Genomic DNA, 27,479 nt, shown 5'->3' on the forward strand with positions numbered 1-27,479 from the left:
ACACACTGACTAGTTCGTAGAAACCATCCAGGGAGTGTTTGCAAATGACCAGATGGAAGCATTCATTAAGTCAATGAAACAGAGTCCAGCGTGATTGTAGATTATGTGGAAACAACTGAATGGGAATGAATGCAATTAAGGTCATTGCCACAGAACAAATCCCAGAATAGAGTTTCCCAGAATTTTATTTTTAGATTCAGTATCACTTTGTCATGATATCATGCCTAATTTTCAATCCTTTCCTCTGCAGAAATTTTCTAAGGGAACTCCTCGAAAAAAAATCTGAAAGAAAATAGAGGGGTTTTGTGTGTGTGTGTGTGTGTGTGTGTGTGTGTGTGTGTGTTACATTAGTCACCATACATTAGTTTTTGATGTAGTGTTCCAAGATTCATTGTTCAGATATAAAACCCAGTGCTCCGTGCAATATGAAAATAGAGTTTTAAAATAAAAATAAATGGATAAAGCCCACCCCGGGTTAGAAAGCTTTCATTATTGGAATATGAGAAGAATGTATTTTGCAGAGTTTTTGTAAAACTGAATTTTGTAGTGTTAAAAATACCTAAGGGTTGCCGGGTTGCTCAGTCATTTGAGCTTCAGATTCTTGGCTTCACCTCAGGTCATGATCTCAGGGTCCTGGGATCAAGCGCTGCGTTGGGGCTCTGTGCTCAGTGGGAAGTCTGCTTAAGATTCTCTCTTAAGATTCTCTCCCACTCCCACTGCCCCTCCCACTGCTCTCTCTCTCTCTTCAAATAAATAAATAAATCTTTTAAAACAATAATAATAATCATCATCGTCATCCTAAAGGTCTGAACAAGTTTATTCTGACAGTCATAACCCTTTCTGGGCGCTTCTTCAAAATGTCTGCCAGGCCTACCTCCCCTTGTAAGAGGGACAGCACTGATCAGACTAGGGATGGGTCCTTTTTCTGGCCATCTCTGGAGTGAACTAGAGTCAAAAGCTCTGCCCAGTGCAGACCTCCTATATGGAGAGACGACTAATGGAATCAGGTCCGGTCAGGAAATCTACACCGGAGACTCTGGAAGAGAGGGTTAGTAGCGGCCAGATCATTCAGACAATAGCTGTGTCTCCCGACAGGCGACTGCTACTAGAAGAAAGAGCTAGAATGCCGCAAAGTCTTGACGCTGCCAACAGAAGCCAGAGCAATTACAGGCTGTAGGATGACAGCCCATCTCCATGAGCCCTGAAAATACATCTGTTCCTACTTTGCTTTCATTACTTAAGAAGCATATTTGGGGGGCACCTGGGTGGCTCAGTGGGTTAAAGCCTCTGCCTTTGGCCCAGGGTCCTGGGATCAAGCCCCACATCAGGGAGGGGAGCCTGCTTCCCCTTCCCCCTCTGCCTGCCTCTCTGCCTACTTGTGATCTCTCTCTCTCTCTGTCAAATAAATAAATAAAAATTTTTTTTTAAAAAAAAGCATGTTTTGCTCTTACGGTTTGCAGCGGTGTAAGCCACATAACGCTGCAAGCTCCGTGAGAGTCGAAAGACAATTTAGCAATGGTTACCCTGCATGCTGCCGTGAAAATCTCTTCAGGTTTAGAGCAGGCATCGCAAACCACGATGCCTTCCTAGGCAAGACAGGTAACGTACACGAGAGAAGTCAGCCAGGTGTAAGACGGCACAGGAAGGTGCTTGTCCTGTCGCACCCCATCTTGGGTCAGAGCGATCATTCAGAAGGAGAGACACTGTTTGCTACAACGTCCAACAACGTACGTCCGTCCACCTAGCGTATGGCAAGACCTCATGAATCTTCATGATTACAGTTTTATGTCAAAATCGTTATCAGCCACCACACTTCTCTGCGAATCAACTGGAGAAATGAAAAGACATGGCAAATGTACATTTTTGAATTCTTTAATGTCTATTTATCTCAGAAATATTTTTAGGTCATGCTCTTTGAGAAATGCTGCTCCTGTTTTAATGAGTCTCTTAACTGAATCACAAGAAGCCTAAAATTTAAAGTGCGCTGACTCTACTGGTTTACTCTCTGTTAATGACCATTTCTTTGGGTTTTTTGGGGAAAGATGGCCTATCCACTTCTTGGTTTCTCTAGCCTATGTTTTCCCTGGGTAATTACCCCCAGAGACACCTTCAGACATTGCCTATCAGACAGAAATGTGGATTGAACATAATGTGATCTTCTCCAAGTTGGTTTAGGCCTTTAATCAGAGACGGCCAGTTCTGACCAGCTCTTCCAAAACAAGCCAGTAGGTTTTCCTGCCTCGGAAGGACGGGTACAAATGATGAAGCTTAGCTAAGAAATGCACAAGGAGGGGCTCCTGGGTGGCTCAGTGGGTTAAGCCTCTGCCTTCTGCTCAGGTCATGATCTTAGGGTCCTGGGATCGAGCCCTGCACCGGGCTCTCTGCTCGGCAGGGAGCCTGCTTCCCACCATCCCCCACCGCCGCCCCCCCCCCCCGCCTCTCTGCCTATGTGTGATCTCTCTCTCTCTCTGTCAAATAAATAAATAAAATCTTTAAAAAAGAGAGGAAGAAATGGACAAGGAGCCCATAGCTGTAACACTAGTATGACAACACAGCATATACACATGCAGACCTCTATGCCATTGCTTGCAACTCCATGCATTAGTGTGGTAGAAACTGCCTGCTTTTGTCTTGTTTTCTTTTTTTTTTTTAAGATTTTGTTTATTTATTTGACAGAGAGGGATCACAAGTAGGCAGAGAGGCAGGCAGAGAGAGAGGAGGAAGCAGGCTCCCCGCCAAGCAGAGAGCCCGATGCGGGGCTCGATCCCAGGACCCTGAGATCATGACCTGAGCCGAAGGCAGAGGCTTTAACCCACTGAGCCACCCAGGTGCCCCCTGTCTTGTTTTCTTAAAAGAAGAGAAGAAAAGAAAGGAAAAAAGGAGGAGCCCATTACCAAAATGAAAGTAATTCAGTCAAATGCCCTTGGCTTCCTTATGTTTTAATAACTACTATGAATTCATATTGTGAATTGACATTATGAATTAATATACAACACCTCCAAAGCATGTTAAAGTCTCAGTGTAAATAATGCTGCATTAATATAACCCATTGAGGTCCAGTTTCCTCTGGGGCAACAGCACCGTGTGAATTTGAGAGTCAGACTGACCTGGATTCGAATTCTGACATGCTTATCAGATAATGTATCTTTAGAAGGTCCTTAACCTCTCAGAGCCCAAGTCATCATCTCTAAGGCTGGGGAAAATAAGGCTTACTTTCTAGAGCCGATATGAGAACTACATGAAATACCCTAGGAAAACACCTGTCCCCTGTCCATCATGCAGCAGACATTTAACAAATGGTACTTTTTCTCGTTTCTATCCCCTCTTCCCCCAGCGCAATGCAAGGATCAACCCGGTTGCACGCGCGCAGGAGACAACCCAGGACCCAGGAGAAGGGACCTGAACGTCCTTAGACACACTGCGGAGGACGACGGGGAAGGACCTTCGCCCTGATGCCTTGCTGCCCCTTCATCTGAGGCACATCTGTCTGCAGCAGCCAGAGTGGCCCGATTTAGTTTATTTATTTGCTAAGTCATTTATTTACCAAATATCGAGCCCTATGAAGTCACCGCTACCTATCTACAGTGAAAGAGCTGTGGGCTTCGGACCCAGACAAATCAGCCATTTGATTCTACAATTTATCTGCGTGGCCTTGAGCTCCTTGATGCTTATTTCTAAATCTAAGCAGGGACCATAATAATGTCTGTCTCCTGGGGTTCTCGTGAAGAACGAATATAATAATACAGGGACAGTACGGGGCGTAGAGTGAAAGTCGAACCTACCAGAGAGTCTTCCCTGCCCCCCTCATTTGATGCTAGATTTTGTAACGTCCTGGGAAGCACAGAACAACCGGTCAGGGATAAACACATCCTGTGGTTTAAGGAGCAAATACATGTGATTCATCCTGTGTACTTCCTCTATTATTTTTGCGGGTAGTTTTGTATCTCTCTGCACTTCTGTGTTTCAGCCAGAAACGCTGAGACAACAGAAGGAAAGCAACAGGATCTTGGTCTTGTCTGAATACAAAACCCTGGGTGCCTTCTGGAAAAAGTCGTTCTTACACTTGAAGGTCAGCCGTTTTCGGGGCCAACACTTTTACCAATATCAACCAAACATTACCTTGCTCTATCTACAATTCAATAAAATCCTCCAAACTCTTCATCCCTGGGACTCCTATGGTCAGGGAATTTTAAAAAAAAAAAATTTTTTTAATGACATTTAACTCAACATTTCATACATGCTGTGAAATATAGTGTCTCAGAGTCAGAATAAGATTCCTGAATCACTACTGTAATCCATATCTGCCTAGAAATAGTTGAAATCACTTCTCAGAAATGTACTTCTCTTTAATTTAAATTAAAATTAAATCTGGAGTAGGTAATCGTGTGAAACACAAGTTCTCATATACATCACAGAACCAGGAATGCGGCATTCCTTGGGCTTATCAGAGAGTGAGTTATGTCACATGAGTGCGTTTTCAAATAAATGGAGTTTACAGTGGTCCCACTTCCTGCTCCACTCACCTCAACTTATTTAGAAGTGAGTTCTAGAAAACAGAGTAGAAAATGCAGACATGGGGGGAGAGGGGCAAACGTGACATTCCAAATGCAGAGCAGTGTAGACAGGTTGAAAATAGAGGTGTTTCAAGCTGGAAATTTCTGTGGCATATTGGTCTATAGTCATTGACCTAAAACTGAAAGATTTTAAAGAACTTAGTCTTAAAAGTCTCTGGGGCATGGGCAGTCCTTTAGAATGTGTCCGTAAGGGACTCAGAACAAAGGAAACAAGGAATTCACTGATACGCTTGCTCCAGGTTCCAATTTTAAAGAAAGGGGGAGTTAAAAGAGTCTCGTCACCTTTTTCTGGTTTGTTAAGCCAGGCTGGGATGGAAAAGAGATCATAACTGGAGGCCCATTTTCTTTTTATCTACTAGAATGTTGCTTGTGGTTGCCCTTGAAATGGATGAGGATAAAGAACTCCAACACATTCCATTATTTTAGAGGCAAAACGTCTATAATTCCACCTCTCTGCTTCCTAGACTAAAAGATAAAAATACTATCTAACCTAATCATACATCACAGTGACTATTACAAACACGTGTTCCTGTTTCAACAGGGGCTTCTCAAGCGTTAAGAAACAGTAGATTCTGTAACAGGTGTCCACGGGCTGTGTTTTTATGTTTTCGTTTTGTCTGGTTTTTATCTTTCGTTGTTGGTCTCAGCTATGATTACTGGTGACTCTAAGTGTCTCTAAAACTAGAAATATCTCCCCATCCCTTCTGATTTTCTTATGATCTGAACATGATAAAATGATGACCTGTATTGGAACTGTAACTCAAATTAGGATAAAAGGAGCCAACAAAATCTCTTGTAAGTCTAATGGGCTTTAGCACTACGTGCTCTCTGTTTTGGTGGCTTTGAAGAATGTTTTGTTTATTTCTCCGTTCTTGAATAGGTTATAGAGAGTTGCATTTAAAGATAAAAAAGATGCTTCAGTTAGTGAGAGATGACTCCACTGGATAAATATCATGCTACCCTTTGTTTGATTCATTTCATTCTCTCACGCCCTATATACACTCTAACAGGGAGTTCCGTAAGGTTTACCTTGAAAAATATCCAGAGCCGACCCATGTTTCACCACTTCAACAGCCTCTATCGTGACCCAAGCCACCACCAGCTCTCGCCTGGATTACTGCAATCTCACCTACCCTCCCTCTGTGCCTCTGCCTTTGTCTATTGAACCTGGCCAGAACGGTCCCAATCTGATGGCAGACCATGCCCCTCGTCTGCGCAGACCCTCCCACTGGTTTCCTACTTCACTCAGAGTAATGGGCAAAGCCCACGACCTACGAGTTCCTACATGACTTTCTCTCTTGCGACTCTTTCTCAACTCAACCAACATTGGCCTCTGTCACCTGTCTTTAAGCACACCCGGAAAAATCGCTCTGTGCAGAGGCTGCACCTCTGCCTAGAATGGACGTCTCCCTCACTTCTTTCTTCCTCGTTTCTTCCTCAGATGGCCTCCTCACACGGAGACCTTCCATGGCCACCCTATCTAAAACGTCAACACACTCCTAGCAATTTTTATGCTCCTTTCCTGCTTAATATCTAATTCTTTCTCCTTGACACTTACCCGATTGTATGACTGACCCCCTAGCAGGTGAGCTCCGTGAGGGTTTTTTGCTGGCTTTTGTCATTCTGTGCCCAGAATACTGCCTGGTACATGTTAGATGCTCAGTGGTTGAATGTGTAAGTGAGCGATTTCAACCTCTCATTTAAGTTGCAATGGAATTCAAGCATCCAATTAACAATAATTCATCTTTTAAAATAGTCAGCTCTTTTTCACTGAGAAGTTTTAAATGTTTTGGTGCAATTTGGCACCAGCATCAGACAGATATGGATTGCATCCAAACTGCCACATATTAGCTGTGTGACTTTGGGCAAATCACTTAATCCCACTCAACTCAGTTTCCTCATCTGCAAAATGTTGACAAAAACAGCACCTGCCTAATGGAGTTATTATAAGTACAAATGAAATAAATGTCCAGGGCCTTGGACATAGAAAAGACTTAATAAATATAATCTATTATTTTTGTATGCATTAATTTTTATCATGTGTGTATCCAAATATTAGATGTTTACTCCACAAGAATGCATCTATAAGTCTCTCCCGCTCTAATAACCTCCTTATATGACATTCCTTTAATATTTATGCTACATCAGGAATAATTTGCATTAATTGCATGTTTGCAATGTATCAGACACTGTTCATTTTCTCCTGTGTCAATTCTTTTACTGACTGTCTTTCACGGATGAGGAAACTGGGCCACATAATGCTGAAGTAACTTGCCCAAGACACACAGCTACAGAACCATGAAGCTCTAACCCAGTTTAACCAGTCCAACCCCAGAGCCCACATTCTTTGCAATTAAGCACTTTGTAACTTATTTCCTCTTACATGATAAGACTTTTCATAATAAGGCTCATCCTAATTCATGGATCAATGTCAAGTATGGTTTCCTCAACTGGACTATAACTATTTTTGAGGAACAAGAGCTTGGGTGTCTCTTTATCGTCATTGAATTTCATGTGACAGTCTGTTCATAGTGAGACTTTAATAAATGTTCTTTAACAAACTCAGCAACTAAGTGACTGGCACAGAACATTTTCCTGCCTTGCTTTCCAATGATCTACCAGAGACTTCTTCGGGCAGGGTAAAAAAATTGCTGGAAAACTGACTCTGATGTCATCAGGCAAGGTCAAGTTTTGAAGAGCTGAAGTCATTCTGTATTGGCTTGTGGTCACCTCATTCTTCCAAAAATCCTTCTGAAGTGGGTTTATAATGGTTGTCAACTGGCAGATAATAATCCAGAAGAGAAACAAATGAATCATCATTCTAATATACAAAGCAAGCAGGTGTGTTACTTGGCAATCTGCCAAGAACTACTGCATCTGTTACACATATTTCTGCTTTATGCTCCCTTGTTTGCAAAGGACCAATGCCAAATTTACCACTGTCAAGAGTTTCCTGGTATGTGACTTTGGAATCCACTATGCAAAGAAGGCAAAAGGAATGGAAAATGAGCTCAACTTGACTCTAATAAGTATATTTGAAATAAACTAGTGAGAAAAGACGGTGAAATACAAAGCCTTTATATGGAATGCATTTTAACTTACATATTTTTTAAATGTCTATCAAGAAATTTATATCAAACATGGCAAGAGATCAATTTGTTATATAGAATGTTTTATAATAAATGCTCAATGATATATGGAAACACATACAAGTTAATAAGAATGTCAGTTTCCCTCTGGCTAATAAGCAAAAACATAAACAATTTAAAAAGTGGAAATATGGTAGTAAACAAATATGTGAGGAAAATATTCAAACTTGATAGTGATCAAAGAAATATATATTAAAACACCAAGTCATCATCACAAGGAAAGATTATGTAACTATGGTGACAGATGCTAACTTAACTTATCATGATCAGTTGCAATGTCAAATCATTATATATTATACCTGAAACTAATATAATGTCCCATATCAATTATACCTCAATCAACATCAACAAAAAGAGCAAAAAAAGAAAGTTAAAAAAAAAAACAAAACACTGTATTAACCTATTAAATTATGGGGAAAATTAATTAGATGAACAAATTCTGATAAGTGAACTGCTCTGTGTAAATCGTTGGTAGTGTATCAACATGGACAATTCAGCAATACTTACTAAGATTCATATAAATATGCATGCGTTTAACAGGGAACCATATTCATGGTAAATTATGCTAAGAAACTAATTCAAAATATAATTTTTAAAAGTATCTACTAATTTTTACTTACGGTGAAAAATTAGAAATGATCAAAGATCAAAAGACAGGAGTCTTGGGCACCTGGGTGGCTTAGTCCGTTAACCATCTGCCTTCAGTTGAGGTCATGATCCCAGGTTCCTGGGACCGAGTCCCACATTGAACTCCCTGCTCCGTGGAGAGCCTGGTTCTCCCTCTGTCTCTGCCTCTGCCTGTCTCTGTGTCTCATGAATAAATAAATAAAATCTTTTAAAAAAAGGAATCTTGAGCATCAGTTTAAAGAGCTATTACTCAGACAATTTAAAATATAAGATTTATCTCTGTAGCTAATTAGTATTTATAGAGCATAAAGCCTGATATAAAACTATACTTACACTATAATTATAACTATGCTAAATATGAGTCCAAGATGTATAAGTATTGTCAGAGAAAAAAATGAAATGAGTTGGTGAGGTAGTAAAATCCTATTAATATGTCTTTGTTTTATATTTATATAATTATTACCATCATCATGTTATTTTTCTGGTTATTGTCCTTGATTATGAAATAAATAGAAGCCAATAAAAATACAAATTTCTAATATTGTCTGCAGTTTTCAAAATAACTTTGACTAGCAGGCAAAAAATAATTCAAATTTGACTCCTATAAGACCATATGGTAACAAAGTATCAATAGATTTCACAAAACTTTATTATCCATATTTTGTAAGATTAAAAATCAGATATAAACATTAGCCCAAAACAACGTGATAATGCGTTCTGCAAAACACTGAGTAATACCCATCAGTGTGGTGGCCTTGAGTCAGGCGCACGGTCTTTGGAGATGGACTGCCAGCTATGCTATTAACTCTGAAGGACAGAGTTAGAAGGGAAGTACCCTTCCCAAATTCCTGTTTTCGCAGTACTTATCTCATGAGGTGGTTCATGAAAATGAAGTAAGAGAAAGAATATAAAGTACAGCATGTGGCATATGGTAACTTGTCGATAAAATAAGCCATTAATAGCAAATATAGTAGACTTTAGCAGAAGATCCATGAAACCTCTATTATTCCTTTTATCATTCTAACATATAAAAATCATCTTTAAAAATTGGCCTTCCCTGACATGATGCTGCTCTCCGCCCCTTGCTCCATTCCAATAAAGCTTAATGCATGACACGCCATCAGATTCTTTGCCTGGAAAACTTAATTCTTATCAATTCACTCAGTTATCAGCTATTGATTGAGCATTTTGACAAATATCCTTCCTTCAGGCCTCAGCATGAACCCATGTCCCTCATGCCTGACCCCAAAGCATCCAAAGGATTTCTCCAACCTCAAAAATTTTACGGCAGAGTTTCCCAACCTCAGCACTATTGATGATTCAGGCTGGATAATTACTTTCGTGAGGGGCTATCCTGTACATCATAGGATGTTTTGCAGCATCTCTGGTCTCTACTCACTAGATGCTAATAGCTAATCCCTCCCCCACATTCACTGCCAGCCAACTGCGAGAACCAGAAATATCCCTTTACCTCCCAGACATTTCTAAATCTTCCCTGCTGGGGCAAAATCATCCCTAATTGAGAATCACTGTTCTGTAGCATTCTTATTTTAGCAGTTAATCCATGTGGGATTGTGCCTTTTGATATAATATATCAATGAAATATATTATTAATAAAATAAATAAAATAAAATATAAATATAAAAAATAAATATATTTTAATGAAATTATTGTTGGTGTGCCATATTTTCACTAACTATTTTTTGTGCATCTCTCTTCTTTGAGTAAATAGCTGATAAATTCCCTACAGACAGGCACACTATATTGTACTTCACTACATCTGCCAATGATTGAATGGTCAGTGTCACCTGCTATTGGATGACTAATTCATTTTGACATGGTGCATAAGAGTGAGATGCCTGTGTCTACATTCTGGTCCTACCACCCACTGACCATCACTTGGGGCAAGTTAGCTCACATCTCTATAGATCAGTTTTATCATGCATAAAAAGAGAATAGTATCTTCTTCATAAATTCATTGTGAGGATTAAATAAATTAATATTTGTAAAACACTAAAGTAATGCCTGTCCACAGTAAACACTATCTGAATATTACCTATCATAATGTACATACAAAATCAAAGGATGCAATCTAGTGGAATGAGTGATTTCTGTTCCCACAAGAATGTTTGATATGGCTTACAAACTATGAGAATCTATCCAAAAAATTAGAGGATCACATGCAAAAAGTGATCTGTAACAAGCAGTTTGTCCAAATGTAGTGCATGAATGATTGCCAAATGACTAATAAAATATTTGGAATCAGAGAAGGGAAAATCACAGTGGAATAGAATGGGCGGGGGAAGGAGTCACAAAAGAGGTAAAATTTGACTGGAACTTTGAAAAACAATTTGTGAAGAGGTAAGAAAAGAGTTTAGGAGAGAAAGGTTCAATCAAAAACTCAAAAAGGGAAACACCATGGCATATTCTAGACAGAGTGAGCAAACAAGTCTGACTGGAATAGAAGGTTGAAAAGGACCATGTGTTGGAAAAATGTTCATATTGCTCAACCATCAGGTAAATTGAGATACCACCTCACACCAGTCAGAATGGCTAAAATTAGTAAGTTAGGAAACAACAGATGCTGGTGAGGATGCAGAGAAAGGGGAACCCTCCTACACTGTTGGTGGGAATGCAAGCTGGTGCAACCACTCTGGAAAACAGTGTGGAGGTTCCTCAAAAAACTGAAAATAGAGCTACCCTATGACCCAGCAATTGTATTACTGGGTATTTACCCCAAGGATGCAAATGTAGTGATCTGAAGGGGCACCTGCACCCCAATATGTATAGCAGCAGTGTCCACGATAGCCAAACTATCGAAAGAGCCCAGATGTCCATCAATGGATGAATGGATAAAGAAGATGTGGGGTCGGGATGCCTGGGTGGCTCAGTTGGTTAGGCAGCTGCCTTTGGCTCGGGTCATGGTCCCGGCGTCCTGGGATCGAGTCCCACATCGGGCTCCTTGCTTGGCAGGGAGCCTGCTTCTCCCTCTGCCTATGCTCGCTCACTCTCTCTCCCACTCTCTCTCTGACAAATAAATAAATAAAATTTAAAAAAAAAGAAGATGTGGGGTGTATATATATGTATACACAGACACACAATAAAATATTACTCAGCCATCAAAAAATGAAATCTTGTCATTTGCAATGACATGGATGGAACTAGAGGGTATTATGCTAAGTGAAATAAGTCAATCAGAGAAAGACAATTATCATATGATCTCACTCGTATGTGGAATTTAAGAAACAAAACAGAGGATCATAGGGGAAGGGAGGGGAAAAATAAAACAAGACAAAATCAGAGAGGGAGACAAACCATAAAAGACTCTTAATCATGGGAAACAAACTGAGGGTTGCTGGAGGGGAGGGGGTAGGGAGATGGGGTAATTGGGTGATGGACATTAAGGAGGACACGTGATGTGATGAGCACTGGCTATTATATAAGACTGATGAATCACGGAACTTTACCTCTGAAACAAATAATACACTATTTGTTAATTGAATTTAAATTAAAAAAAAAAAAAAGAAATGGACCGCGTGTGAGAACAAAGCAAAATTCAAAGTCCATGTTTTGTCCCATGCAATCGACATGCTCATTAGCAATCAAAATCATTCTTACACATTTTAGTTAGTCGTTATAATTGCCCTTGGTGGCTAAAATATTTGTGGCAAGACCCATAGTCCAATATGAAGCAGATTTGCAACATATATTTCTTTCAACAAGCACAATAATAACTCATGGTCGCTGAATATTTTCTGCATATCAGATAGTGTGCTGAGCATTCATTAGTATGGTTAACTTAAATAAATTAAATTAAATCAATGCCATCCTATGGTAGACCACATTTCACATATTGAATAATTATATGAAAATACTATATATATTCCAGTTGAGTAGCTCACCCAATGTCACATGATCAGTGTCACAGAAAGGCTTCAAAAGCTATGCTCCAGCTACTGTATTGACATTTTCCACAGGATATTCTCTCTCTGGCTTTTTCTTTATAACTTTTTCTGTGGTACATGTGCCCTTATGTATCTCAGATCTTCTGTCATTCTGAGCTTTCTTATTTTTGCTATATGCTGGACACGGCATTTTTTTAATTGGTGCTCTCATTTTTCTTTATACAGTTATGGTCTTGATCAGCATAACATAGCTTTTGTCAGCTGTAGTATTTCCTTAATGTCTATAATCACTGTCACTCATTCATATGCTGATAATAAAATCCATATTTCTTTGTAACTAAAATATTTTTAATTTTTAATTACAACATGAGATGTAATGGGATTATATTTTATATTTGCTAACTTTCCTGTAATATAAACCAAAAATAAAAAACTGCTTACTAGATGCAAAATGAAACCAACTCCAAATGATGACAATAATCATGATTATATGTATATATACCAATGTATAGTCTCATGTAAAATGGGAGATAATACTGGAGAAGTGAATTGAAATGTTAATTTGGCTGTCTAGTTACAGAGGGCAAACTTCACATTATAGCTTTAGGGATCTTAAAAAGTCTTTGAGCGGAGCTGTGAAATGCTGAAACCAATATTTTAGGAAGATAAGTTGGGTATACAGGAAATTGGAGGAAAAAGAAACTAACAAGTAAACATCTGGAACACAATAATCCAGGACTGAGTGTGAAGGTCATTTTTGGTAAAAGCAACATCATTTATAATAGATCAGATACCTGGCTTAAGAGAAAGGCAGAATACGTGAATTCTACCAAAACATCATTACTAGCATGTCATGATCATGCTCATAAATCGTAAAAGATATATACACACACGTCCCATTTCCCTGGTTAACCAAAAACTGGGAATCTTAATCCCATGAATTTACATCACCTATGCAGGGGAAATGCCTTCCGTCAGGTCCCTTCTCTACTCTCCTTAGAACTCATAGACCTAACTGCCACTGCTTCTCCTTCAACACACACACCCCGAACGTTGCCTTTGTGGTCCCATGTCTCATGTAGCTTCTCCCATGCAAAGGACAATCACTCATTTACTGAGAACCCACTGTATGGCAACTACTATACCTTTATCATCTCACCAAATCTTCCAAACAAACTAATGGTAGTAAGTGATCATCTTTATATTACAGAGGAAGAAACGAGGGCTCAGAAAGATTAAAGGACTTGATTAATACCAGAACCAGAATAAAGAGAAGGAGGAGGATAGGGTCAAAAATAATACTTTTTATTTCAATAACACTTTGCTATTTACAAAGCATATCCACATTCCTTACTTCTTTGCATCCTAAAAATAATTCTGTTATCAATAGGAGATGGAGTTTTTCAGGGACAGTTTCTTGGATAACATCATTTGAAGACGTTAGGCCGACACGTAGGTATGAAGACATCTTTCTCCCAAAATACCAGCTTCTGCGGTGTTCCCTCTAATTGGCAACATCCCTACTTCCCTGAAGAGTGTACTGACTCATCCCTTCTTAAGAAACGAATCTTAAATTCGTATCCCTACCATATCTGAAATCACAGCTTTGGAAAGATCAGGAGGGCAGAAAAATAACAAAAGAAGTTAAAGTTCAATCCACATCCAAGACATTCTTAGCTGCTCACAGAGAAAAACCCATCCATGTTGATGTCAGCCTGTTCAGTGACACAAATATGACTAACCTGGCTTCGTACTGAATGTGTGAAAGTGAGTCTGAAGATGAGTGAGGTGAGATGAGTGCCCATTGACTTGATTGTTTCCTGGAGAATGTTTTGATTTATACCCCTCTCCTTGCAAAGAACGTGCACCAAAGGTTTACCTGAAGTGATCCTCTCAGAGGGTCCCGTTAAAATTTCTTACAAAAGCCTGGCTAGGGCGCCTGGGTGGCTCAGTGGGTTAAGCCTCTGCCTGCGGCTCAGGGTTCTGGGATCGAGCCCTGCATCGGGCTCTTTGCTCAGTGGGGAGCCTCCTTCCCCCTCTCTCTCTGCCTGCCTCTCTGCCTACTTGTGATCTCTCTCTCTCTGTCAAATAAATAAACAAAATCTTTTAAAAAAAAAAAAAAAGCCTGGTTAATTCTACTCTATTATCTTCAGATATAAACCTATCCAGGAAAATCTGAAGAAAAAATCACAATGTATTCATTATCCATCTAATATTTCCATGTTCTCCTTCAAGCTCAGAACGTTATTTTATGTTTCCTTTTAGACTATGCGTGTGTTAGGGTAAGGGAGGGAGGATACTTTTATGACAACAAATATGAGGGTGAACATCTTGAAAACAGGCACTGGCTCACTAGCTTTATCTGCAGATAAAAACCTGCACAAACGGGGCGCCTGGGTGGCTCAGTGGGTTAAAACCTCTGCCTTTGGCTGGGGTCATGATCTCAGGGTCCTGGGATCGAGGACCGCATCGGGCTCTCTGCTCCGCAGGGAGCCTGCTTCCCTTCCTCCCTCTCTCCCTGCCTCTGCCTACTTGTAATCTCTGTCTGTCAAATAAATAAATAAAATCTTTAAAAAAAAAAAAATCTGCACAAACAGATAATGGTTAATTTTACACCTATTTTATATATATTCCCTTCAGCTCACCAAAAGGATTGTCTTCAGAACTATGTCCATTACTCTTTACTGTCTTGCGTGCAGTTGAGTTCTCTGAATATATACAAGGGTTGGTTTACAGTTAAAAATAAGGCGCCTCTACGGGGCCAATGTCCTTGCATGCAATAAAAGGGTGTGGGCTAATTACAGGAGCAGAGTTTGGTTTTTTCCCCGTTTCGCTCCAATTTGATTGGTGGATTGGCACTTTAAATAAAGGTTTCTGGTCTTCCCTGAATGAGAGATACAGAGCGAGTCCTAGGCACAGTCCAGAAAAAAATTTTATCTTCTTAGAACTGTCTTGGTTGGCATCACCAGGCCCTGAGAACACAGTGCATGTCAGCATTGAAGGTAAAATGTGATTTTTATGATTTCCATGTGATTCCGATACATTCTTTTTTTCTATCTCTGGGTAGCTTTTATAAAGAGGATTTTTATAGGTCACCAGAAGCTGAATAATAGTTTATTGTAAACCATTAGCATGTTCCAGAAAAGACATGTCTTTTATACCCTACCAGCTAAGGAAAACAAATCTATAGACTTTTTTTTTTTTTTTTACTGTTTGTTATTATTAGTGAGAGTGCCTAATTTAGAAGGGTATTAAAAGAATGAGCAAATCTCTTGGCTAGTCAGATTTCTGTTTGTGTAAGAGTAAAGAGGCTTTTCAACTTACAGAATAAACTTAAAGAGATAATTCATTTTACAAAGGGGAAAAGTCAGGGTACCTGGGTGGTTCAGTTGGCTAAGCATCTGCCTTCAGCTCAGATCATGATCCTAGGGTCCTGGGACCCCCGCATTGGGGGGACCCTGCTTCTCCCTCTGCTCCTCCCTTTGCTGTACTCTCTCTCTTTTGCTCTCTCTCACTCGCTCTCTCATAGATTAAAAAAAAATCTTCTTAAAAATGAAAAATAAAAAGAAAGAGAAAAACTCAATTTTGAGACATATTTCCCACTGATGTCAAAGGCGATTAAAAAATTCAGTGTATTCTTATTTTTAAAAAGATAGATTTTTGGCATGGCTCTCTGGGTAACCGAAGCCTAGAGTCATATGCTCTAACATACCTGCAAATAAAAGTTTGCTTTAAAATAATGGGTTGTATTATAATTTGAATGAATTTCAAAATTTACTCTGGAAAGAAAGTACATGGATGATATTTAATAGAACAAAATTTCACATAGTGGGAAGGGATTTCAAACTCATAATTCATTTTACAAAATGAAATACAACATTTAAAGAGCACAGCACAGAAGTTGTTCCTCATGTTCATTTAGGTTGTAGCTCCATTAAAAAAAATTACTTAGATATTTTTTAATTGATTGCCAATTCACTCCAAAAACTAGCAAATACAAACAAGTTGTTTAGAAACATTTAGTTGTATTTTTTGTTTTGTTTTTTGAAACTGTTTTGGCAGAACAGAGATGCGGCTCATTTGAAATATTGTCTTTTAACCGCTCTGAAATAAAAATGCATCTGATTTAATTCTCCGACTTAACTCTGTTTCAGATCCCACTTTTCAAAATGAAGGACCTGATACTGATCTTATGCCTCCTGGAAATGAGTTCTGCTGTGCCGGTAAGTCAGAGTTTTTTAGACTGGGCCCTAAGAGGGACATTGTTGGATCCTATGCAGTACTGAAGGGCGTGGCCTGAAGTCCATGCATGGACTCATCTGAATGAATCCAGTGGCAGACTTCCTACTGAGTCAAAGTCATGGTTGCCCAGACATCAGTCTTACCATCCAAAAGGAGTAATTCAAATATATAACTTTTCTATTCAAAAAGATATTTTAATCTTCCAAAGGCAATTTTGAAGTCTTATTCCATTCATTCAAAGATAAAGGACTTCCGTAGCCTCCACAGGGCCATGGCACCATTTCATTGTCAACTACTTGCTACCTTTATGTAATTGGAATGGAGAAGAAATTCCTCCACAAAAGTGAAGTATGTTTTCCTCATTCTTAAAAGAATATTAGCCAAGTTATGATGATCCCAAAACAGAGCTAAAGAGATTCATTTGAATCTAGTAATTAATCAACAGATTTGTCTCATGGGGGAGATACTGTGTGACTGACAGCTTAAGTTTCTTAAGTCAAAACATGCCATGGCGATGGGGCTAATTGTGTGTCACAGTCGTACCCTGGGTTCACTCTATCACTTATTGATCTGATCTCCTACGAATGCAATCCTCTAAGTCCTGAAATACTCTGCCAGTAGTATGTGTTTCCGTTTTCATGAAGACTTTCTTCAGCTTCTATGTGCATTTCGCTGATATTGATTAAGCACTTGCCATGTACCCAGAATTGTGCTGGGCACTGGAGGCATGAAGGTAAATATGACATGGTCTCCCGTCTTGAGGAACTAACTCATAGTTGGACTCCAGTGAACTTTAAAATATTCCAGTTCCCTGAGAAAAGAGCTTAGCTACTTGGGTTTACTTAAAGTTAAATGTCTGGGAGGAAGGGGATAAAACTGGTTACAAGGATGAAAATCTCAATTCTACAAATGAAAAGAGCTCTATTCTATTACCCAACGTGAACCTTAAGTGAAAGAAAAATTGAAGCCGCCACCCTAGCTTGCTTTTCTGTGATAGTGACATCGGGGTCAGCCACAGCCATCAACTATCTGTCTAATACTTTGACTCCTTTGACACCTCTGGAACCTATGCTGGTCCACCCCTGTGTCAATCAGGTCTACCCCCAAGGGACCCAATTGCTTGGGATTGCCAACTGACTGCCTGTCAAGTTAGGTGTTCTGCTTTTACTTCCTTGTTGGAAATGTATCCTCTGTCCATTTACATTCATGTAAATATTGTTTGAATCCTGACTTGGCGCAAATGGAAAGCAAAGTAGACTTTGTCCTGTAGTTGGATCTGTCCAGGGTACCCTATTTGTGTACTGGCCAAGGAGAGGATGGAAGACTTGACTCTCACAGTCCCCTCAAATGCTGAACAACCTGCTCACGTCTCCGCCACAAACACACACATCACTCTTCCTGTCTACACAACTAATCTTTTTCTCTGCCTGGAGTATTTGTTACACATTCCTTTCCCACGATCCGTTCTAAAACTGAATTCTTTGGAGAAATTTGCACCAGAGGGTGAGGTTTTACCTGTATAAAAAAGCACAAAGTGGGGCACCTGGGTGGCTCAGTGGGTTAAAGCCTCTGCTTTCGGCTCAGGTCATGATCCTAGGGTCCTGGGATCGAGGCCCGCATCGGGCTCTCTGCTCGGCGGGGAGCCTGCTTCCTCCTCCCTCTCTCTCTGCCTGCCTCTCTGCCTACTTGTGATCTCTGTCTGTCAAATAAATAAATTAATTTAAAAAAAAAAGCACAAAGTGGAGGGTAGATAACATACTCAAGAAAATATCCCTGAACTTCTTACTCATAAAAAATAAATAATCTCAATACATTTAGTGGACACTCTGTCAGTATTTGGGGTATAAATGAAGGAAGGAAGGAGTTAAGAACCTGTGACTCTCAATAATAAAGATTTCCAAAGAACCAGAGACTGTCAAAATGTACTCTAATTCTTACTTCTCCATTCTCCATGTTCTTCTACCAGTATTTGTGCATATTAATAAGGATTGCTTTAGAAAGAAAAATATCTCCCACTTTAAAAAGTGTGTAAGTATAACTGTATTTTTAACAACTTTTAATGACTTTTAAACGAGCACATTAAGCACATTAAGTATAATGACACTTGATACTAGATTTTTTTAAATTTTATTTAAAATTTATTTTAAAAAATTGTATCTTGGATATGACCCCAAAAATATAAACACAGATCAATAGATTTTTACATAAAATAATCTCTCATGAAAGATGACAGAGGATTTATTGAATCCCCTTGAATGGGTGGCAAGTTAGGTTTTTCATTTGGTTTTGCTGAATGCCATGATCTCAGTCACATTCCATTAACCAGAAGCATGTAAGTTTGCCAAATGTGCAAGAAAATTGAGCTTAAGTTTGTCCCCTTTGTTTTTCCATGGGATAATTTTTTAGAATACAAAGTACTCTTGGTATTCTATTTTGTAGTTTTATTTTATTTTTTGTTTTCAATGTGACCTCCAACTAAATCAAATTTTGCTGCATTAAGATACAGACAAAGGATAGATAGTTCATGTGGAAACAAAATTATTAAATACGGTGTGAATTCCCCAGATGATTTAAATTCCTCTTTCTCCCGCTTGAAGGCTCAAGTCAAAAGCCCTCAGCTGACCTCTATGCACTGGGTTAGCTTTGTATTTCCAGAGTGCATTTAAGGAAGGTTCTCAACAGAGATCTCAAAATTATTCTTATTTCCATCTAGGTGTTTCCTCAGCAACCTGGGACACCAGGCATGGCTAGTTTGAGCCTGGAGGTATGTATTGTCAGAGTGTTACATATAAGCTTTACATCGTATAGTCCTAGAAAGAGAGAAACGCCATGGGCTGGTTCTGTTTTCCTAGCTGGAAGTTGGGGCTTGTCTAGAGAGGCTTCAAAGGAGTGTATGACATTTATTAGAGCCTCATATTATCATTTTACTGCAATTTTAAACTCTCAGGTATCTTAGGAATGTCATCTGTGTGTGAATCAGAACAATACTAATATTTAATACCTAATATATATTATATCTACATAATAACTATATTAACATAATTACTACATTCATTAAAACATTGTTCTGAAGCCACAAATGGTTTATATTTAATTCCATCACCTCGTGGTATTTTATATGAAAATATTCCCATGAAGAAAACTTACCTTACAAAATGTAGTTGTTCATAAGAACTCCCATAGATCACACTAACCTTGTTCTATGGTTCTAGGGTACCTGTTTCCTACCTTGTGTCTGCCTTCCTGCAGTTCTCATAACTAATAATAGTGCTTAGAAAAATCTCAGCACGATAGAAATATTTGACCACACCAATAGAAAATATTGACAGTTCTGAATAGAAAAATATTTATGAGATCACAAATTTTTCGTAAGACCTTGCAGAATTTATTCATATCATGACAATCTGGGGGAATCAATACTTACATAGGCTAGAAGCTTATTTTGAAAGGAAGCTAATTTCATTGAGTTATTTTTTTTTCTCACTTTCTAGCTTAAAAATCAACTCAAAGCACTCTAAATCTCTTCCCATTAAATTGAGATTGACTTTACGTTGAATTGTCAGCATTCTTGGTCATCTATCCAGATGGTCACCATTTTCCCCAAGATTTTTTGTATTCATTATTTTGAGGCCTTTTTTATTTGGAAAGGAGGTAGGGTTTGTTTTGTTTTGTCTTTTTTGTTGTTGTTGTTTGCCTATTTGGGGGCTGGATTTATAAAAGGCAAAATAAATTAAGTGGGGGGAGTCAATGAAACAATATTCTCGCAGCTAAATTTCTATTTCAATTGAATGAGCTATTTTCCAATGTTTCAATGAGAGCTTCACTTAAATGATACTTTTTCTTTTACTTGATTAGTGATTTAAAAAGCAAGCTTACTCATCTAATGGCAATAACAGCAACAATAGCAAAACCACATTCAACATTTCCACTTCTCAGTAATGATTTGTGTCTATTTTTATTTTATTCAAAATGACCCACCACAAACTTTGTGCTAATAATACCATATGTTGACAAAATAGTTGTATCATACAGAAAATATATGTGGCAAACGCTAACCCACTTTTTTTTTTCTTGCTAGACAATGAGACAGCTGGGAAGTTTGCAGGGACTAAACATGCTTTCTCAGGTAAACTGCGTTTCAAATATCTCTTATTGCAAGAATTAATGGAGGTGGTGATAGTGATGTTAACAACAACATCATAACTCACAAAATGTGTTGAGTAGACATTATCCTAAATATTGGAAGAAAAAATGACTAACTGAAATAACCTATAATAAAATAAGATCCTGGGATGGGATGGTAGGTAAAACAATATTGAATTTTCTTGGGTAAGAAAAAAGCTCAAATTTTGTGCCATTAGTTTTATTAAACAGTCCAAAATACGGGGGCTTAAAAAGCTAAATCTCAAGTAAGTTTACGGAAATGTTGCAGTCTGGCTCAGAATGGAAGGGAAGTCCGTTGGAAGAGAATATTTACCCACCCATATTAAATTCACTGATGTCACACTTACTTTTGCTATCTCTACACTTTCTGTGGATTTTATAGAAAATGATAACCAAGTTTAAGCCAATACTGAAATAAAAGCATGTGTTTTTTCCCCCCCCGCATGTCTTTAGTATTCAAGATTTGGTTTTGGAAAATCATTTAATTCTTTGTGGATGCATGGTCTCCTCCCACCACATTCTTCCTTCCCATGGATGAGACCCAGGGAACATGAAACTCAACAGGTAGGTTACTTATATCGATGTGCTTGAAACTTCAAGCTTAAAAATATTCCCCTCTTGGTCTTCTCTAAATGGTCATAAACTAGCTACAGACAGATAATACTAATGAACAGAAAATGATCCAAATATTAATAAATCAAATCCTTAGTACTTGGGAAAATTTAAAATAAAGTGGTCCAAACTTTTGACCAATTTATACACGTATTTCGCATAGGAAGATACGGCCTCCAAAATACAGTAAGAGACTTACATTAACGACACGAACAATAACAACAGATAAACTGTCTTCAAGGCAGAAGCAGACGACGGCTTGGACACCTCTCATGTCAGTCAAGATTCCCCAAACAATTATTCAAAGCCGTGTTTAAAATGATGCCAAAGCCCTGGGTAAAACACCACAAACCCTGAAGCAATCAAAAATACATCCGTCAGTTCACCGTTCGTTGTTAGGTGTCTGAGAAACGCATAAGCCAGACTGTAAGTGGAAGTGAAAGTGAAAACGTTTAAGAATGGCTCCAAGGTCCATGAAGTGTCACTTCCGCCTGGGGGATAAGACAAGACACTGTATGACAAGGTGCCAAATTGTGAGGAATAAGTAATAAAAGCCGTGGGCGTTTCGAGATGCGCAGTAGCTGGAGAGACGAGGCAGAGCCAGACCAAGGAGAGACTTCCAGGACGCTCTGAGGAGCTTGCAAAGGACTTAAAAATAACAGGGAGCCCTTCACCACAGTTAATTTCAAAAAGGAACAAATAAACACGGTTGTTTTAACCAGAACCTTTGATTCCAGAAGGCTTTCTGTGACAAGCAGCATTACTCACTAATCCACATTTCACGGGACCATAAATTACGTTAGCAGTGACTCTTTCTCCACGTGCTTGTTTCCAGAATGGGCTCCGTGATGCAGGAACTTGGCATTTTATTTAATAATTCACTCTCCTTTCATTAACAGAAAAATATATATTATTTATCCTATGCTGGGCATTTGTTATGAACCATGTTAAGTCCAAGGCCAAAAAGACAAGAAACACATATTATTGTGTCTCGGTGGACTGGGGGCAAAGATAACTAACGAATCTTTGTGATCCAGTGAGAAAGTGGTAGAACAGACAAGCCTGTAGGAACTCGGAGGAGGAAATGACGACTCCACCGGGAAGTCCAATAGTTCTCCATTCTTTTTTTTTTTTTTTAATTTATTTATTTGACAGATAGAGATCACAAGTAAGGAGGCAGGCAGGCAGAGAGAGAGGAAGGGAAGCAGGCTCCCTGCTGAGCAGAGCGCCCCATGTGGGGCTTGATCCCAGGACCCTGGGATCATGACCTGAGCTGAAGACAGAGGCTTTAACTCACTGAGCCACCCAGGCGCCCCAATAGTTCTCCATTCTTGAGCACAGGTAGTCCCAAAGGAAGCAAGGGAGACACAACAGACCCCCCCCCCAAATAACACTGCCCGCACATAAATTGGTGCTTCCTACATAAACATAGCTCCAAGACAATTCCCCTAGACTCTCCTGCAAGCAGGACTTTTCCCAAGCCCTTTTGCTTTAGAACTTCTAAATGCCACAGCGCAGAGAGCTCTCCCGTCCTGACACTCCTCTCAAATTTCTCTGCAGTATGAATATTCTTTGCCTGTGCATCCCCCACCTCTCCCATCGCAGCCATCCCTGCAGCCTCAACAGCCGGGACAGAAACCTTTCCTCCAGTCCGCTCTTCTGACTGACGTCCAGGACACAGCCCCGAAGGGAGGACCTCAGCCTCCGGTTTACCAGGGACAACCGCCCTTGCAGCAAGCAGAAGGGCCGATGGTCGAACAGCAGGTGGCGCCAACAGACAAGCCACCAAAAGCCGAGGTACTGCCCTTTCTCTGAAATCAAATCAGGGCTCCCCACTAACTCAGGGAAGGGAAACTGATTGGCAGAGCCCGTTTCAATAATCGGACCTTTCAGGCATAATACACGACAGTACAAATGTGTTTTTAAGCAGTTGACATATCTGGGAGCAGGACATAAATTTCCATTCCTGTCCTTTGTCATCAGAGACAAGGCATGGATCCTAAAAGATACCGTGCCTGTAAGATTGTTCCTTAGTTGCAAAAAGATGAAAGCTTTCGGAGGAAACAGGACAGCCCAGAGAAGCCCGCTCTTCTTATCATCGGATGTTTTTCTTTGTTGGAAGGACTGAAAGAAGTGATTGATCCCACAGCATTGCAAGTAGCATTTGGGATTATTATTTCTCTGTCTGGTAGAGAGAAGATGATCATGTAATAACGTAGACACAAGAGCAGTGGGAAGAAAGGAAGGTACCATGTAACATGTATGTGGCAGGTGTTTGACAGTCCCCCATATCATCCTGATGACATTCTTATAAAGATAGATATTATCATCCTTTTTAAAAAGAAGACAGATTTTGACAAGTTATAAAATTTTCCCAGTATTATCGAATAATTCAGTGGCAGCACCAGGATTCAAACCAACCTGGCATGCTCTGATTCAAAAACTCATTACTTTCTACTCTGCAAAACAAAGCAAATGCGTGGTAGACAAACCCTGTCTCCCAGCCCATGCACTTGAGACATGACAGTAAAACCCAATTGTTATCTCTTGGGTGTACTGTCCAAGACTACATGAAAGTGAAAATCAGGAAACTCATTTTAGATTGTTTTCTCATAGTCACAAATAAGATAAGAGTGTATCCAGTTCTATTTTTATGGGTTAGTAATTTTCATGTTTATCTGTGATGCAGCTACCAGCAACGGATTTTGCGGATCTACAAGGTCCATCGGTAAGTACAGATCTCAGTGACATACTTTCTTGGGGGAAATATCTATACTTCAAGAAAGAAGAGTGCAAAATGTTCGTTGCCCCGTTTATCCATGAATATGAAGTATAATGATTTCCTTTGTTTTCTGAAATATTAAATACTTATTTGTTATGCTAATGCACCAGAAAATGCTATTTCCTATAACTCTTAGAAATGGCTGTAATGGGAGGCTTTCCTAAGTTATAGCAAAAATGAATTACTGATTCTGATTTCTACCACTTAAAGGTGTTCCAAATAGCCCGTTTGATATCTCGGGGACCAATGCCACAAAATAAACCATCGCCAGTAAGTTTTTTTTAAATATGTCTTTGCCTACAATTTACTTAAAATTTTATCTTGGAAAATGCATTTTATAATGATTATTGCATTTATATTTAGCTTTATCCGGGAATATTTTACATGTCCTATGGAGCAAATCAACTGGTAAGTCTGTATCCTGCAAAAAATATCATTTTAAATTAAATGTTATCTTAAGAGCTAAAATTATAAAATCTAGGCCTCACATAAAAGAGCCCTTATTCTCCGAATGCCTAAATGGGCATCTGAAATGGCCAGGAGCCACACTTTCTATTTTAATAACTCTGGTCAAACACATACACACACACACACACACACACAGCGGCATTAAAGAAAAGGTACATTTTCTATCTGAATTATCCAAATTGGCCACATTTATTCAATAATGACTCATCTCTCCACTTTACTCTGCTTCTGGGGACAGCATTAACATTAAGTCTTCAGGAAAAGCTAAGTGACTTTTAACTTTGTCTTGAGTAGCTAATAGGATAATGGGAATCTGCTGTAATAAGATGCCTGTTTCTTTTTGAACAGAACGCTCCTGCCAGACTTGGCATCATGAGTTCAGAAGAAATGGCGGTGAGTAATGTCTTCAAATTCTTATTAAAATAGTGGTCTGGGGAGAGCAGTCACAGATGACTTCCTGCAAGAGGCATTGGCCATGAATGTCATTGAATATACTGCACAGGACTCCAGATGGTTCGACTCCAAAACCAAAAACTTGATTCTTATGCAACATGCAAAGATTTCCCCATGTTTCCCATGTCATCATTTCTGAGTAATGACCATTCTAGAACATGGGATTTGCCCCATTTCTTGAATATGAAAATGGGAGAAACCACTCTTGAAAAGCCATTATCACTGAATAGCATATGCTCAAACCAAAAAAAGATATATATCATTTGTACAGAATTCCCACTTTCTCTTGGACTATTAACCGAGACAACAATTCAACAGTGTTGCAAGTCATTTAGACCTCAAAATTGAGAGGTCAAAAAGAAGAAGAAAATGAACAAGTTTATGTATTATCTCATGTTCACTACAAGTGTAATTCCCCATCTGTCACCATACAACACTTCACAATGTTATATACATGAAACCAACATGACATTGGGTGTCAACTATATTCAGATTAAAAAAAAAGAAAAGAAAACCAACCAAGTTTAAAATGTGATTAGTATAAAATCCAAAGTTCATGAGTGAGTTCATGTGAGCATATTCTTTTTCTACTATCCATGCATATGACCACTTTAAAATTTGAGACTAATAGACTTGCACAATTTTATATTTTCCCTCAGCGATTTCTACCAGTTCCATCTGTTAGAGCACAAATCAAGACAAACACCATACTAAATTAAGTCATTATCCACTACAGTCCTATCAAACTAATAAATACAGGTACGCGCTATCAGTGGCAGAACACTCACCTCTCAACATTATGGAGGGCCTTCTGTGAACTAGATGCATAGGAAGACGCTACAGAGGCAACAAAAATTAGATAAGGAGCTTACTGTCTCGCCAATAGAAAAGATAGCTACAAGGGCAGAGAGTGTCAAAATGATGGCATAAAGGGCAACAGGGCTCTGAGAGAGGGAGAAGGGAGAGGAAGTTAGCCCAGCCTCGGGGCTCAAGGAGATGATCGGAGAAGGGGAGATGTAGAGTGGAGATCCAGGGGAAGGTAGGAGAAACCAATACCGGATCCACATCCCACCAACTCAACTGGCTGGAAATTCAAGTGAGCGTAAATTATCATCTTGTAATTTTAATTAATTTATAGTCCGCCTCATGCTCAAAAGATTTTGCTGTAGCTTATGAAAAAAAAAACCACAATAAATGTAACCAAAAATTGAAGATAAAATTTTAAATGAGTCAAAATTGTAAGAGAGATTACAAAAATGCAAGTTATAAGATTCTGCACAGTCACTGTAAATAGCCCAAGATGTTGGGTTGGGCATTTTTGACAGCAAAGGCAGAAAAAGGAAATATGGTCAGTTCTACGATTCTAACTGTCCACAGGAAGAAAATATTTCCACCCCTCCGGAGACATCAAGCTTCTTTTTCTTTACATGTTCTGAGAGAAAGAAAGAGAGGGGGGCGGGGAGGGAGGAAAGAAGGAAATCTTATGTGAGGCTTCCTTTATTTTAGAAATGATGTTGATCTAGTTCTCTAAAACATCCCTCAACAAACTCAGCAACGGATCCATTTTTCTTTGTTTTATGATGGTATTGTCTATTTTGCCTGCTTATTGTATTCTTTTTTTTTTTTTTTGCTTATTGTATTCTTAAAATTAAATTCAAACTATCTTTTGCCTAGAGCCTTGCTTCTGCCCTGCTTCCCCGCATCTCTCCTTCTCCCGCTTTCGTCCAGACATGGCAAAGGGTGTCCACCTGTCTTTCACAGACCTGAGCAACCAGAGAAGTCCAAGATCCTCTCCTTTCTATGTCAAAGCCATTTTAGTGAGAAGTGTGCTCACACAAAGCTCTCAGTCAACTCCTTGTTTCCTATCCGCTTTCATGGTTTCTTGGTGAAGCTGACCAGGTATGATTGCCTAGTGTACTTCATAATATGTGATAATGGTATCTTGGGTCAATGGTTTTTTCCCCAGGGAGGCAGAGGAGGCCCCATGGCCTATGGAGCCATGTTCCCAGGATTTGGAGGCATGAGGCCTAACCTTGGAGGGATGCCCCACAATCCAGCTATGGGTGGAGACTTTACTCTGGAATTTGACTCCCCGGTCGCCGGAACCAAAGGCCCTGAGAAGGGAGAAGGAGGCGCACAAGGCTCCCCTTTGACCGAGGTCGACCCAGCCAATCCAGAAGACCCAGCTCTCCTTCCAGAGGTAGCACCGGGTGCCCTGGGAGGGCTTCTTGCTCATCCAAAGGGCAACGACCCCAACATGGCAAGAGGCCCAGCTGGGCAGAGTGGGGGACCCCTCAGGGTCACCCCAGCAGACGCTGACCCACTGATGACCCCTGGATTAGCTGATATTTATGAGAACTACGGTGCTGATGTGACCACACCTCTGGAAGAAACGCCCACAGATACCACAGCGATGCCGGACACGCAGCAAACATTGATGCCAGAAAACAACGCACAGCAGCCCCAGATTATGCACGATGTGTGGCATTTCCAAGAGCCCTGA

General features: G+C 39.5%; 1 protein-coding gene across 1 annotated transcript; it reads left to right on the forward strand.

The window, feature by feature from the left end:
* Window positions 1-982: 982 nt before the first annotated feature.
* On the forward strand, window positions 983-27,479 carry AMBN (ameloblastin; the record flags this gene model as incomplete). The annotated part of the gene is made up of 13 exons (XM_080796378.1): window positions 983-1,173; window positions 1,553-1,727; window positions 3,968-4,069; window positions 16,410-16,478; window positions 19,211-19,261; window positions 20,576-20,623; window positions 21,115-21,225; window positions 22,834-23,070; window positions 23,963-24,001; window positions 24,266-24,325; window positions 24,419-24,463; window positions 24,872-24,916; window positions 26,943-27,479. 13 exons carry the CDS (start codon window positions 983-985, stop codon window positions 27,477-27,479), a joined length of 1,710 nt encoding a protein of 569 aa, XP_080652504.1.

This window comes from Martes martes, assembly GCF_963455335.1.
Source record: "Martes martes genome assembly, chromosome: 2".
Taxonomy (NCBI): domain Eukaryota; kingdom Metazoa; phylum Chordata; class Mammalia; order Carnivora; family Mustelidae; genus Martes; species Martes martes.